Source organism: Dendrobates tinctorius, unplaced genomic scaffold (genome assembly GCF_039654945.1).
Source record: "Dendrobates tinctorius isolate UK_male_01 unplaced genomic scaffold, ASM3965494v1 ptg000008l, whole genome shotgun sequence".
NCBI classification, from domain to species: domain Eukaryota; kingdom Metazoa; phylum Chordata; class Amphibia; order Anura; family Dendrobatidae; genus Dendrobates; species Dendrobates tinctorius.
Genome location: NW_027361676.1, coordinates 8,619,578 through 8,634,648, shown reverse-complemented (window position 1 = coordinate 8,634,648; position 15,071 = coordinate 8,619,578). Strand labels below are relative to the sequence as shown.

Sequence of the window (15,071 nt, the reverse complement as noted above, 5' to 3'; positions counted from 1 at the left end):
TCACACATGCGAGAAACACGGCCGAGTCTCGCATGTCAATACCCGGCACTCGGGATCGGAGCATGCTGCCGCATAGCAATACATGCAGTCGCACGCTCCGCTCCCGTGTGCCGGCGGCAGTGCCGGGTTTTAACATGCGAGACTTGGCCGTGTTTTTCGCATGTGTGATCCCGGCCTAATGGGAAGGTCTGTCCTCACTGACTACAGATTTTACCTCAGAATTGAGAATTTTAATAATAAATGATCAATTTTGGCAGAGAAAGAAGAGGATGTCTCTGATCAGATATATAACAAGCCTGCTTATTTTCATGGGTACTACAGAACTCTGAAAGAAAAATTAAAATGCCAGTTCCACTTTAAAATAACAAATAGACCAGGTACCCAGCCTGCTCCAGTCCAGTGCCGACTCCCGCCACTGCCCGGGCCTCTGTGCTTTGGCTGCAGTGGTGACCTCACATAATCAGTGCTCGTTACCGCTGTAGCCAATCACTGAACTCAGTTGCTCGTGCTGTCTTAAGGCCCCGTCTCACTAAGCGACTTACCAGCGATCCCGACACCGATATCAAGGTGTCAGGATCGCTAGTAAGTCGCTATGTGATCGCTGGTGAGCTGTCACACAGACAGCTTCACCAGCGATCAGCACAGCGATGCCGAGTGCCCGGCATCGCTGGCCATCCTGTAAAAAATAGAATCAAAATAAAAATTATAGTTATTCTCACCATCCGATGTCCCGCGCAGTCTTCCGGCCTCTCTCCACGCTCCGGTCCCAGTGATCCTTTGCATGAATGACCGCGAGATGTCACGGTCTCGCGGGATAACAAAGTCTCGCGGTCATTCGTGCAAAGGATCACTGGGACCGGAGCGTGGAGAGAGGCGGGATGGCTGAACGGGACATCGGAAGGTAAGAATAACTATATTTTTTATTATTTTTATTATTTTTTACACCTGATCGCTGGTCTCCCGCTGTCACACACAGCGATGCGTGCTGGCCAGCGGGAGACCAGCGACCAAAGAAATGTCCAGAGATTTCTTGCAGCGATCAGCGATACCGGCAGGGGGGCCGCTCGCTGATCGCTGTCACACACAGCGATCTCGCTGGTGAGATCGCTGTTACGTCACAAAAGTTGTGACTCAGCAGCGATCTCGCTACCGAGATTGCTTAGTGAGACGGGGCCTTTACTCTTCAAGGTTCTGAGTGCAGTGTTTGACTACAGCAGTGATGCGCACTGACTATGTGACGTCACCGCTACAGCAAAAGCACCCAGATCTGAGCATTGGCGGGGAGGCGGCACTGGACCAGGGGAGGGCGCCTGCCCTTTTTGTTATTTTAGGTTTGTTAAAGCATGTGGAATCCATTTGAAAGTGGGGAAAACCCCTTTTAATATGTTCCCGCTTGTCAAATTTCAGGATTGATATTTTTCGATTGCTTTGGCAGCCACAAGATTGAGACCGGGGTGACGTTTATACTTTTTGCATTACTTTGGTCTCAATCTCAACGACAGCTTTAGCCCAAATATAACATGATAGATCCAAGCTTATGATTGAGATATAAAGCAATATCCGCTTATGGATTGTTTAGGAATTTGGACATTTTAATAAATATGATCTCTAAATATTTTCCATTCAGGTTGATGTGCCAGATAAAGGGCACCTGAAGAAAAATCCTACAGCGTCTATTATAAAGTAAGTGTAGCTTGTAAAATATTTCCTAACCTTATTTTTACCATTCTTCTGTGATTTCTGATTGATGTATATTGGTATGGAATTGTCATTTCTAAAAGTTAACCTTTTTTTTATCTTTGTCTTGAAATTTGGACATTACAGCTCTATCTTTCCATAAAGCCACCATTGTGATAATATAGTTATACTATTTCTTTCTAAAATGTCACTATCCAATGAATGGATCCTGTGGAAGGTTTCCAAATCATATGCATAAAATAAAGTTGGCTTCTAACTTAATAATTTTCATGTTCAAGTGGAGGTACCCTTTAATGCTGTAATAAATGGATCAAAACCCTGGAATGGCATTCAGTTACATTCATTGCATGCAAAAATGCAAACGATTTGGGACTAGAGGAAGTTGCCCATTATTATTATTATTATGGCACTAGAAGATTATTATTATTATTATTATTATTATACATTTATATAGCACCATTTATTCCATGGCGCTTTACATGTGAAAAGGGGAAATATAGACAAGTACAATAAACATGTATAAGACAAGGGACACACAAGTACAGAAGGAGAGAGGACCCTGCCCGCGAGGGCTCACAGTCTATAGGATGAGATAATTTAATATAGAGCAATTAATTAAAAGGAACCAGTCATGTCACACCAAGCACTATTTGCAGATATGGAGTTAATCTGCAGGTTAATAGCTTTCTAAAGCCGTGCTGCCATCATACTGAAGCATGGCTACAGGGAGGAAATTCACTTTATTCCTCAGTGCAGCCTCCAGCTTTCAGTCATAGAGGGGTGGCTTCAGTCACCTGTCTATGTTACAGCTGAAATCACGCCCTGGCACATACTCTGCAGAGACGGCTGTCAGTCACTGTGCTAGGACGGTCTACATCCGCCGCTCACTGTGCGGATGACTGAGCGGTGACTGAAGCCATGTTGGCACGCCTCTCTTCCTCCCGGCAGCCTCCAGCTTTCAGTCATAGAGCCAATTTCCTCCCGACAGCTGTGCTTTCAGTTTGGGGGCCGCACAGCTTTAGCACGCAATTAACCTACAGATTAACCCAGTATCTCTAGGTTACTAGCATTTGGGGATATGACAGGTTCCCATTAAATGTAAGCTGTCATCAGAAAATTACTTATTATTTAATTCAGACTTTTTGTGTTGTTAAATACATTTTTGGCGGTGTTTTTTTTTTTTTTTTCTTCATATCATGATCATTATTAAAATAAAGACTGTACTGGCAATCTAGCAATTTTCACACTGACCACTGTTGAGTTTTTTAGCCTGCCTTGTTATTGTGATCATGTCTCCATAATGTTTTACAGCTCTGTGCACAGATGACTTGCACTGGGGCTTTTTAAGACTCCTGCTTCCTTTTGTTTCAGGAAGAATTTTCAGCAGCTCCTTTATCAGCAGAGGCAGGATTACAGTGACTAATAACACCACTATATTCAGCTGATAACACTGGAGCCATCATTCACAATATGCAATGACACAGCTGACCTTGTTCCTCCCTCGCTTCACAAACCATGACCTTTGCACAAGCTCATTAGATTCTGCATTACAAAAGATAGTTTGAGTCTGTTCATTGTTGCTAAGTTATGAGTATATTTCCCAAAACAACAAGTTAGATTAATTAAAATAAATACAATAAATTAATACAAAAACCTTATATAAAGCACCATTCCAGTGATTTCCTCCACCCTTTTATTAGGGATCATGTGTGTAAGTACCATGAAAGTAGTAGCATATTCACTGGTCGCCGTCGTCTCCTCTTGCTCTGCTCCCTTGCTTTAAACAATAGTTAATTTTTTTTATTGAAAGCTTTCTTTTAATTTACTTCTATTATCACTGCAATTACAGAGTGAGTGAGCCTGCACTGATACCAGGGTAGAGAATCCATACAATACCAGGCTGTCTGGAGTTTTTCTGCTTCTACAATGATCGATTTACAGCAGCTTGCATCCTTTTGCACTATAGGCGGAATCCAGCCTCCCATAATTGGAAGCTCCTATACTGCTGACTCTCTGTATATACAGTATATTGTATAAAAAATATATGCTCTGCTATATAAATAGTAAAAAAAAAAATTAAATATATATATATATATATATATATATATATATATATATTATGCAGATGTCAACCGGATACCCTCATTAATAAAACGGTACATAAAGAGTTAAATAAAGACACATATACACACACACACACACACCTATGTGGGAGCATTAACATAATTAACCTACATATGCTGTTACAAAACAACAACTGTCCGAAATCTGCGTGAAATGCAATATCTGTTTATTTTTAAAAAAATAGAAAAAAAATTGCATGGGCTCCCGCATAATTTTCATAACCCGCAGAGGGAAAGCCGACGGCTGAGGGCTGATGTTAATATTCTGAGAAGGATCCAATAGTCATAAAGGTTCCCAGGCTATTAATATCAGTTCACAGCTCTTTGCTTAGCCTTTACTGGCTAGTTTACTGGGGGACCCCAGAAAAAAATTTACATGGATATTTGCACCCCCCTAGGCTAAAAACATCAGCTCTTAGCCGCCTCAGGAATGGCGCATCTTATAGATGCTCCAGTTCTGACACTTCGCCTCTCTCTTCCTACTTGCCCTGCAGGGGTGGCAATTGGTTTTCATATTTGTGGGGTTGATGTCACCTTTGTATTGTCAGGTGACATCAAGCCCACAGGTTAGTAATGAAGAGGCGTCTATAAGACACCTAACCATTGCTAACCCCATAGTGATATTGTATAAAACACAGACACCCAGAATAAAGTCCTTTTATTTTAAATAATCACAGACTCCTTTATTGAATCTTAATTTGCCATTCTTACTGAACGCCTAATCCCCGACGCCCTCGTTTCCTGCAAACAATCAAAAAATAATAAACAAATATATAATACTATCATGTCCTATGTAGTCCATGTAATACGGAGTGTCCCACAGCAATTTCACGTCTAGAACAGTCACATCGGAGGCCGGGTAGAGCAGTTACATCTCCCGATGTGACTGTTCTACATGTGAGATCGCCATGGGACACTTGGTATTAAATGGACTATGGCAGACAGGGAGTATATGTTGGTTTATTATTTTTGATTGCTTGTAGGAGATGTGGGCGTCAGGGATTAGGTGTCACATGGGTACTGTGATAAAACACTCCGGTATCGCCTTTGCTGGGGTCAAAGGTCACGTGCATTCAGCATGAAACTCAGGCGCAGAGCTGGGATTCGGGTGTAACTGACCCTGGGTCAGGTTTATTAACGGTGAAAGCAATGCAAAAGGAAATAAAACATAAAACAAATCCTTGCCTGTCCGGCACTAACTAAACAATGGACAACCTAACTACCAACTGGCGGTCTTCTCCCGTCCAGCCAAACCACAGTTGCAGTGGGCACTGCTTCCACTCACGTGTGTCTCTCACACAGACAGGCTCTCTGTGTTCCCAGGCTGAGACACTCACACAACCACCTTGCATCCTTTTATATCCACCTCCCATTATCCATTAGTAAGCAGGTGCGATACTGACCAGACTAGGCCACATAGGAAAGGAATCTGGGCGAGATATACCTGCCCTCATCCACTATTCCCACATGATTCTCACAGTACATACAGACACACGCAGATAGGCACATATTCTCCACACACACACGCTTTGCTCGCACGCACACGCTTTGCTCACACGCACACGCTTTGCTCACACACGCTCCGCTCACACACTCTTCCTTCTTCTGACATCACTTCCTTTGACAATTGGCAGCGTTTTGGGCAGCAAATTTGCAGCTAATAAGCAGCAAAGATGCAAATCTCTTTACACCTGCGTTTTTGCTGCAGATTTGACTGACTCATTTGAAGTTAATGAGTCAAAACGCTGCAGAAACGCAAAAAGAATTGACATGCTGCAGAAAATAAAACGCAAATACGGACGGAAATTTACTGCTCATGTGCACAACACTTCAGAATATTATTATTATTATTTATTGTTATAGCGCCATTTATTCCATGGCGCTTTACATGTGAGGAGGGGTATACATAATAAAAACAAGTACAATAATGTTAAACAATACAAGTCATAACTGGTACAGGAGGAGAGAGGACCCTGCCCGCGAAGGCTCACAATCTACAAGGGATGGGTGAGACTACAGTAGGCGAGGGTAGAGCTGGTCGTGCAGCGGTTTGGTCGATCGGTGGTTACTGCAGGTTATAGGCTTGTTGGAAGAGGTGGGTCTTCAGGCTCTTTTTGAAGGTTTCGATGGTAGGTGAGAGTCTGATATGCTGTGGTAGAGAGTTCCAGAGTAGGGGTGATGCGAGAGAGAAATCTTGTATGCGATTGTGGGAAGAGGAGATAAGAGGGGAGTAGAGAAGGAGATCTTGTGAGGATCGGAGGTTGCGTGCAGGAAAGTACCGGGAGATGAGGTCACAGATGTATGGAGGAGACAGGTTGTGGATGGCTTTGTATGTCATGGTTAGGGTTTTGTACTGGAGTCTCTGGGCAATGGGAAGCCAGTGAAGGGATTGACAGAGGGGAGAAGCTGGGGAATAGCGGGGGGACAGGTGGATTAGTTGGGCAGCAGAGTTTAGAATAGATTGGAGGGGTGCAAGAGTGTTCGAGGGGAGGCCACAGAGCAGGAGGTTGCAGTAGTCAAGGCGAGAGATAATTGTCATTGAATTAACTTGCATAAGTATTCTATTGCGTTTTTGGACCATTTACGCGTGTAATAAAAAAACACTGTGAAAAGGCATCATGTGCACATAGCCTAATATTACAGGAGAAAAGAATTAAAATAGAAAAAGCAAAAAATCTTCTCTAAACTTAGAGTATCTGTTGCTTAATCCGAAAAATTCTCAATTCACAGTTAAAATCTTTTTTTCAGGTCATATAGACTTTCCCAATAATGAAAGAGGAAACGGCAGTTGGTGCTCATAAAGTTCTGTGGAGAAATGTAACTGTAGTTTCAGGAGAACCTGCAGCTAAATCAGTGTCTGCCTGTAGTTCCTTCTCCTCGCCTCTCCATAGAATTTTAAAAGAACCAACTGTCATTTACTATCTCAGAAGTGGGAAAATCTGTCTTCACTGAATACATATTTTCACTATAAAGTGAGAGAGATCAAATCAGGAGAAGGAAGCAAATTTCTCTGACAAGATATTTCTCCTTCACCTCATTTGGGGACACAGATACTGTGGGTGTATGCTACTGCCGCCTGGAGGCTGACACCAATTGAAAACAAGAGGTTAGCTCCTCCGCCGTATACACCCTCGCCCCGATTGCGGGCGTAAACCAGTTTTTTTGCTTAGTGTCTGTTGAAGGCACACGTCGGTCTTTCTCAAGACTGATCTTTTTTTTTTTTTCTTTTCTTTTTCCCCATGAAGATAAGACAGGGGTGACGGACCCTATTGAAAGGGTCCGATCTCCCCAAACCAACAACGAGCGAGCACGTGTGAGTGTCCCTCCACTTATCCTCTCCCGCAATGGGGATTTTTTTTCCGGATGTTCCTTTTTTTCACATGAAGATGGGGGCGACGGATCCTATTGAAAGGATCCGATCTCCTCAAACCAACAACGGGCGAGCACGTGCGATTGTCCCTCCACGTATCCTCTCCCGCAACGTGGGATATTGTCAGACCACGGAGGTGAGATACGGGCGACAGACCGTATTGAAGGGGTCCTATCTCCCCAAACCAACAACGGGCAAGCACGTGCGAGTGTCCTTCCACGTATCCTCTCCCGCACCATGGGACATGATGCCGGACTTAGCCCTGTCCACCCTAGGGTATTGAAACTCTAGGCTGCACAGAGGCACAAGCGTAGTCCGTGCGGCCCCCACTGCCTCACCAATGCTAAGACTGCGGTGAGGGCAAGGCGGCGGACGGTCCCTCTCCTCATCCCTTGAAGGGGTTAGATGGAGCTAGGGTGCCTGCACCGTCCTTGTTTCATATGGCCCCCCTCTACGTGAGCTGGACGGAGGTGGATGGCCAGGGAGGGCTCCTGCAGCGGCCGCGGCTTTAGTCGGTGCTAGGCCACGGCCGAAGAAATTTAGGCCCCGGCTTCAGGCCAAAGCTAGGCCGCAAAAGGAAGTACCGCTCCCAGGATCCTTTTTTTCTTCCGGGGGCCTGCACACAGTGCTGGCGCACAGATTGAAGTGACGCTTCGCACGCTGAGGACACAGGGGACACAGGACTGGAGTAAGTGCTGCCCCCTAGCCCCACAGAGAGGCCACGCTAACAGAAGCAAAGAGCACCCTCCCTCGGGGATGCCTGACAGGTACAGCAGGTCAGGAAAACCTAAGACGCATACGTTCTTATACGCTGCATGCATCTCCTGTCGGTCCATTTTTCCGCGGGCACAGACCAAGTGAGTATGCGAAGCCTGCGAGTCCGAACGCGCTCAGGAGCCCTCCCCTGCGACCGAATCTAGTGTACCAAGTCCCCCGGAATGGGCGTTATCACTGTCGCAATCTATGGCGTCACTTACGAGCGCAATTGAGTCCCTTTGGGCCCCAGATAGGGGCAGGGACAATGGCTCGCCTGTCTTAGAGGGGTCCTCTACCTCACAGGAGCCTCCGGCCTACAGGGGCCGCTCTCACACCAGGCAGACCCGTGGGAAACGAACCCAAACGGCGTCTCCCGGTCCTTCTGGTGCCTCGGCATCCATGAGCTCTGCTTCTCGCTCCCCGTCACCAGCAGTTGATAGCAAGCAAGGCTCGGACTACGACTCGGCCGTACGCCTTGACCTAGATACGCCGGGTGGTCAGGAAACGGTTGACAGTCTCATAGAAGCCATCAACCAGACTCTGGGGATTGAGGATGATTCCACTCTGGCTTTGGGCCATAAGGTGTCATTTAAGCGAGTCAAGCGCCCCCATAGAGTATTTTGTACTCACCCTGAATTTGAGGACATAGTGCAAAAACACAGAGAATGGCTGGACAGGCGGTTCTCGGGCCAGAAGGCACTCGAGGCGAAGTATCCTTTTGCCCCGGATCTCCGGAAAAAGTGGACGGAATCCCCAACGGTGGATCCACCTGTGTCGCGCTTGGCTACAAAAACTCTACTATCCGTACCAAGTGGTTCTTCTATTAAGGACCCCACTGATCGTCTCATAGAGAACTTGGCTTGCTCAGTGTTTGAGGCATCAGGATCAGCACTCTCTCCCTCGTTCGCTGCAACGTGGGTAGCCAAAGCCATGGTCTCTTGGTCAGAATCATTGAATAGAGCCTTGCAAGACATAGACCTACCAGCTGAAGTATCAGAAATCACAAATCAGATAGCCATGGCGGGGGACTACTTGATCAATGCATCTTTAGATGTGGCCAACTGCGCGTCACTTGCGGCCGCAAATGCAATTTCCATTAGGAGAGCGCTATGGTTAAGGACATGGCGGGCCGATTCAGCCTCAAAAAAGTCCTTGACAGCGCTACCATACCAGTGTGGCCGCCTGTTCAGAGAGAAGTTAGATCAGCTTATCTCCGACTCCACAGGAGGCAAGAGCAGTTTTCTTCCTCAACAAAAGGTCAAACCGCCGTTTCGTCACCAGTTTCAGGCGCGTTTTCGGGCCTATCGCAACCCTGGGTGGACTACGGCGGCTAATTCCGCGGCGTCAGGGCGCCCCAACCTGAATAGGGACCGACAGGTCTCATATAGAGCCAATCCATTGGGGAGGATGCGTACTAACAAGTCCAGATTGAGGGGATCCAGGTCCCAAAGATCTTCAGCCTAATGACTCGGGGCATTTGTCAGGCGGCACCAGCAAGGTAGGCGGCCGCCTACTCCGGTTTCACCACGCCTGGCTCAATGTCGCACACGACACATGGGTGAGAGAGCTGGTGTCCACAGGATACAAGATAGAATTTGTCAGGTACCCTCCAAGACGATTTTTTTCTTTCCCATCTTCCCAAAGTAGATACCCGGGCAGAGACTCTACTAGGAGCCATCAATTCGCTCAGCCACAACGGAGTCATCTTTCCGGTATCGGAAAACGACAAGACTCAGGGCTTCTATTCCAATCTGTTTGCAGTCTCCAAAAGGGACGGAACTGTCAGGCCCGTTTTTGGGTCTAAAGCTTCTGAACAAATTTATCAGGATCAGACATTTCCGGATGGAATCTCTCCGTTCAGTCATATCGGCAATGGGGCAGGGAGAGTACTTGGCCTCTATGCCTCTATCGATATCCAGGACGCCTATCTACATATCCCCATTTTCTCTCCACATCAAAGGTTTCTACGCTTCGCCATCAACGGTCTACATTTTCAGTTTGCATCGCTGTCCTTCAGGCTAGCCACTGCCCTCAGAGTGTTCACAAAGGTCATGGCAGTCCCCATGGCCATCCTGCACTCCTGGGGCATAGTCGTATTCCCCTACTTGGATGACCTCTTGGTCAAGGGCCCTTCAAGGCGGACATGCGAGGAAAGTGTCAACATCACGCTAGATACTTTGCCCGCTTAGGGTGGTTGGTCAAGGTAAAGAAGTCATCCCTTGTTCCAGCTCAGAGAATTTCCTTTTTAGGGATGATCTTCAACACTTGTCGAGGGTTGGTAATTCTCTCTCGAGACAAGGCCCTAGCCCCCTGTCAGGGAGTGCGGGTACTGCGCCAACCAGTCCCTCACACACCATCCGTTTCTGCATGAGGATTCTAGGAAAAATGGTGGCGGCAATGGAAGCGATCCCGTTCGCCCAGTTCCATCTTCGCCCCCTTCAGCACACCCTCTTGTCATCCTGGGACAAGAACCCGTTCACTCTCGATCATTGGTGCCGGTTGTCCTCTCAGGTCAGACAGTCACTAGAGTGGTGGACAATCAGTTCCTCCCTTCTTCAGGGGTAACCCTTTCCCCCAGATCAGTGGCTGGTGGTCACAACCGACGCCAGCCTCCTCGGCTGGGGAACAGTTTTTCACCACCACACGGCCCAGGGACGGTGGTCACCGCAGGAGGCACGCCTCCCGATCAACTTGTTGGACATACGGGCAATCCGGCTAACTCTGCAACGGTTTCATCACCATCTAGCAGGCCGCCCCGTCCGGATTCAGTCGGACAATGCCACGGTGGTGGCTTACATAAATCTCCAAGGGGGCACCCGCAGCATGGCAACCATGCGCAGTGTAGGGCACGTGCTTCGTTGGGCCGAGAGGAACTGCACGGTGATATCGGTGGTCCACATCCCGGGGGTAGAGAACTGGGAGGCAGACTTCCTCAGGGCTTGCGTCCGGGGAATGGTCACTAAACCCCGAGGTCTTTCAGCAGATTTGCCAATGGTGGGGAACACCGGATGTGGATCTGATGGCCTCCAGAGTGAACACCAAGGGGTCCGTATTTGTTGCTTGGTCCCGGGACCCGCAGGCAATCGCCGTGGATGCGCTGGTTCTGCCATGGAATCAGTTTCCTCTCCCATACCTATTTCCCCCGCTGCCACTACTTCCGAGGGTCATCAAGAAGATCAAGGCAGAAGGGGTGCCAGTGATTCTGCTGGCCCCAGACTGGCCTCGTCCGGCGTGGTGCACAGATCTAGTGCAGCTGCTCGTCGGCGTGCCATGTTGACTGACAGAGCGCCCAAATCTACTTTCTCATGGGCCGATCTGCCACCCGAACTCGGGGGCCCTCTGTTTGACGGCTTGGCTGTTGAATCTTGGATTCTGACGCAGGCGGAGTTTGGGCGCAAAGTGATTGCTACAATGGTTAGCGCCCGGAAGCCTGCCTCAGCACGAATTTACCACCACACCTGGAAGGTTTTCTTTGCATGGTGTCTAGGCATCGGTTGTTCTCCACTGAGATTCTCCATCCCTAATATCTTGGCTTTTCTCCAGTATGGCCTAGACACAGGCTTAGCCCCCAGTCCTCTCAGGAGACATATCTGCTTTATCTGTCCTTTTTCAGCGCAGGATTGCTACCAACTTGCAGGTAAAGACTTTCATCCAGGGGGTCTCCCACCTGGTACCTCCCTATAAGGCACCTATGGACGCGTGGGACCTTAACCTGGTCCTAAGTGTTCTGCAGGAAGCTCCATTTGAGCCGCTACAGGATGTCTTTGTCATACCTTTCCTGGAAGGTGGTGTTTCTGGTAGCTATAACATCAATCAGGCGGGCCTCTGAGCTGGCAGCGCTATCTTGCCGAGCCCCGTTTCGGACCTTTCACAAAGACAAGGTGGTTCTTAGACCAGCTCCTCCTTTTTTGCCAGAAGTCGTTTCCTCGTCTCACATCAATGAGGATATTGTCTTGCCCTCTTTTTGTCCAGCACCGGTACAACGGGTGGAAAAGGCCCTGCATACGTTAGACCGGGTGAGAGCACTCAGGAGGTACGTGTCGCGGACGGCACCCTTTCGTCAGTCAGACACGCTGTTCGTGCTCCCTGAAGGTCGCAGGAAGGGACTCGCTGCCTCAAAATCGACCATAGCCAGATGGATTCGTTTGGCTATTCAGGAGTCCTACCGCATCAGAGGCGCGCCGATTCCAGCAGGGATCAGAGCACACTCTACTTGGGCAGTGGGCGCTTCGGCACCAGGCTTCAACGGAAAAGGTTTGCAAGGCAGCAATTTGATCCAGCCTGCACACGTTTACTAAACATTACAATATCCATACTCGGGCTTCAGCAGATGCGAGCCTGGGTAGAAGGATTCTCCAAGCAGCGGTGGCGCACCTTTAGACAGGAGGTGCATGTAGCTTGGATCAGTGAGTCAACTTCCCACCCAGAGACTGCTTTAGGACGTCCCACAGTATCTGTGTCCCCCAGGGAGGCGAAGGAGAAACATGGATTTTTGTGATAACTCACCGTAAAATCCTTTTCTCCGAGACGCTCATTGGGGGACACAGCACCCACCCTGTTAGCCAAGTTGGCCTCTGTTTATTTAATTAATATGCTCTTTGTATGAAATTAGAGTGGTTATTTTCTAGACAGGTTGTTACCTGCATTAAGGTTGATGTCTGATTTCTGTTTGATCTCCTACAGCTTTTGCACCAAACTGGTTTCCGCCCGCAATCGGGGCGAGTGTCAGCCTCCAGGCGGCAGTAGCATACACCCACAGTATCTGTGTCCCCCAATGAGCGTCTCGGAGAAAAGGATTTTACTGTGAGTTATCACAAAACTGTGAGTTATCACAAAAATCCATGTATTACAAAGTTTAAAACATGCAAAGTTTAAAAAATTGGTTAAAACATGCAGATGAACATGGAGTGGAAAAGTGCCGGACGACGGCCGTTTCGCGCACACACTGCACTTCTTCAGGCTCGTCAGTTCCCCTTTTGCACATATTCTTCTCTGCACTTACTTCATTGATCAGGGGGCTGTCGGGAGGCCCCCATACACATTAGACCCATCAATTCAGCCAATGTTAGTCTGAGTTTGGATACTGATGAAACAAATATAATGTGAGGTTGATGTGTAATGTGGCGGGTGAATTTTATACTGCTTTATTATTTTGGAAAACTTGAAGTTTAAATTGTTATCCATGATAGTATTATGCGTGATGCTATTATTTCTATTGTCATTGGGTTTTCTTTTCTAGGGGTTCACGTTGTGTCGCGCGTTTTGAATTTATTGGTGATCAGAAAGACGAGCTCAGCTTCAGTGAGGGCGACACAATCCTGCTGAGAGAATACATAAATGATGAGTGGGCTAAGGGAGAGCTCAAAGGACGTGTTGGTATTTTTCCAATCAATTTTGTGGAAATTCTAGAGGACTTGCCAAACAAGACTACAGGTAATTTTGTGAAGCACAGATACAAGATCCAATGCTATATTTTCTTTTATAAACTAAAAATGTTGCACTCTGTAGTGCTAAAGCATGTCAATACGAAATATATGAAAAACTTCTGAATACTAGAAAAAAATTGAGACGCTTAGCACATAATTTGGCCAATTCATGCAGGCCCAGTAGCCAATGACAAGGCTGTCTCAGAAGTGCTGGGAACCTATGGGGGGTCTAGTGTGAACACTGCTCTAAGACTGAAGTCTGAATTTCTGGACAGATGTGAAGACCTCTCTTTGAAGCCGGAATCTGTGGGTAGGTAGGATCCTGTAGCTATTAAAAGCCACCACATGCTGACATGCTTTAGCACTACAGAGTGCAACTTTTTTTGTTTGTTGTATATGGAGATGGCTGCTCCTATTATGCAACTATTTACACTAGCTTGGAAGTGCCAGTCAGTGTTTTTTCATTTATATTTTCTTTTATGTTAGAGCCTTACAAAAAGGTTTGATATATAAACATAGATATATATTTTTTTTTTATCTCTATATATATAAAAGTGAATGTATGTGTGTGTGTATCGCCAACCAATCACGAAGCATCTTTCATTTCACCAGAGATGTTAAAAAGAAGCTGAGCTGTGATTGGTTGCTATGAGCAATAGTTTTCTCACTCCACGACAACACCTCAGCAGACACTGCCATGGTGGGAAAAATTTAGCATCCCCGGGAACATAAAATCCCAGCCATTGTCTGCCCCCAGAAAGGAGCAGAGAGCACAGGACAGAAATAAATCACCCCCTCCTGTCCATATACCCATCACACATCCTCCATCCCATAGGCACATCTTCCCTCTTAAAGGGATCCCGGTATGGAAGTTAGGATGTGGGATATTAGGGGTAGTAGTTCGATGGCTCTGGCTGACGGCATGATGTGAGATATTAGGGGTAGTAGTCCGATGGCTCTGGCTGATAGGATGATGTAGGATATTAATGGTAGTTGTCCGGTGGCTCTGGCTGATGGGATGAGTTGGATATTAGAGGTAGTAGTCCGATGACTCTGGCTGACGGGATGATGTGTGATATTAGGGGTAGTAGTCCGGTGGCTCTGGCTGACGGGATGATGTGTGATATTAGGGGTAGTAGTCCGATGGCTTTGGCTGACGGGATGATGTGGAATATTAGGGGGAGTAGTCCGGTGGCTCTGACGGGATGATGTGGGATATTAGGGGTAGTAGTCCGGTGGCTCTGATGGGATGATGTGGGATATTAGGGGTAGTATTCCGGTGGCTCTGATGGGATGATGTTGAATATTAGGGGTAGTATACCGGTGGCTCTGACGGGATGATGTGTGATATTAAGGGTAGTAGTCCGGCGGCTGTGACAGGATGATGTGGGATATTAGTGGTAGTTATCCCGAGGCTCTGGCTGACGGGATGATGTGTAATATTAGGGGTAGTAGTCTGGTGGCTCTGGCTGACTGGATAATGTGGGATATTAGGGGGAGTAGTCCGGTGGCTCTGGCTGACGGGATGATGTGGGATATTATGGGTAGTAGTCCGGTGGCTCTGGCTGATGTGGGATATTAGAGGTAGTAGTCCAGCGGCTTGATGGGATGATGTGGGATATTAGGGGTAGTAGTCCGGTGGCTTTGATGGGATGATGTGGGATATTAGGGATAGTAGTCCGATGGCTCTTGCTGATG

The 15,071-nt window shown here is 47.3% G+C and overlaps 1 protein-coding gene across 3 annotated transcripts in view; it reads left to right on the top strand.

Moving 5' to 3' along the window:
- Nucleotides 1-15,071, top strand: part of SH3D19 (SH3 domain containing 19) — a 181,978-nt gene that overhangs the window by 137,779 nt on the left and 29,128 nt on the right. For all 3 annotated transcript variants that reach the window (XM_073576257.1, XM_073576258.1, XM_073576259.1), the window contains 2 exons: nt 1,628-1,683; nt 13,187-13,380. In XM_073576257.1, the coding sequence (XP_073432358.1) occupies nt 1,628-1,683; nt 13,187-13,380 (250 nt within the window). The remainder of the gene's footprint in view (nt 1-1,627; nt 1,684-13,186; nt 13,381-15,071) is intronic.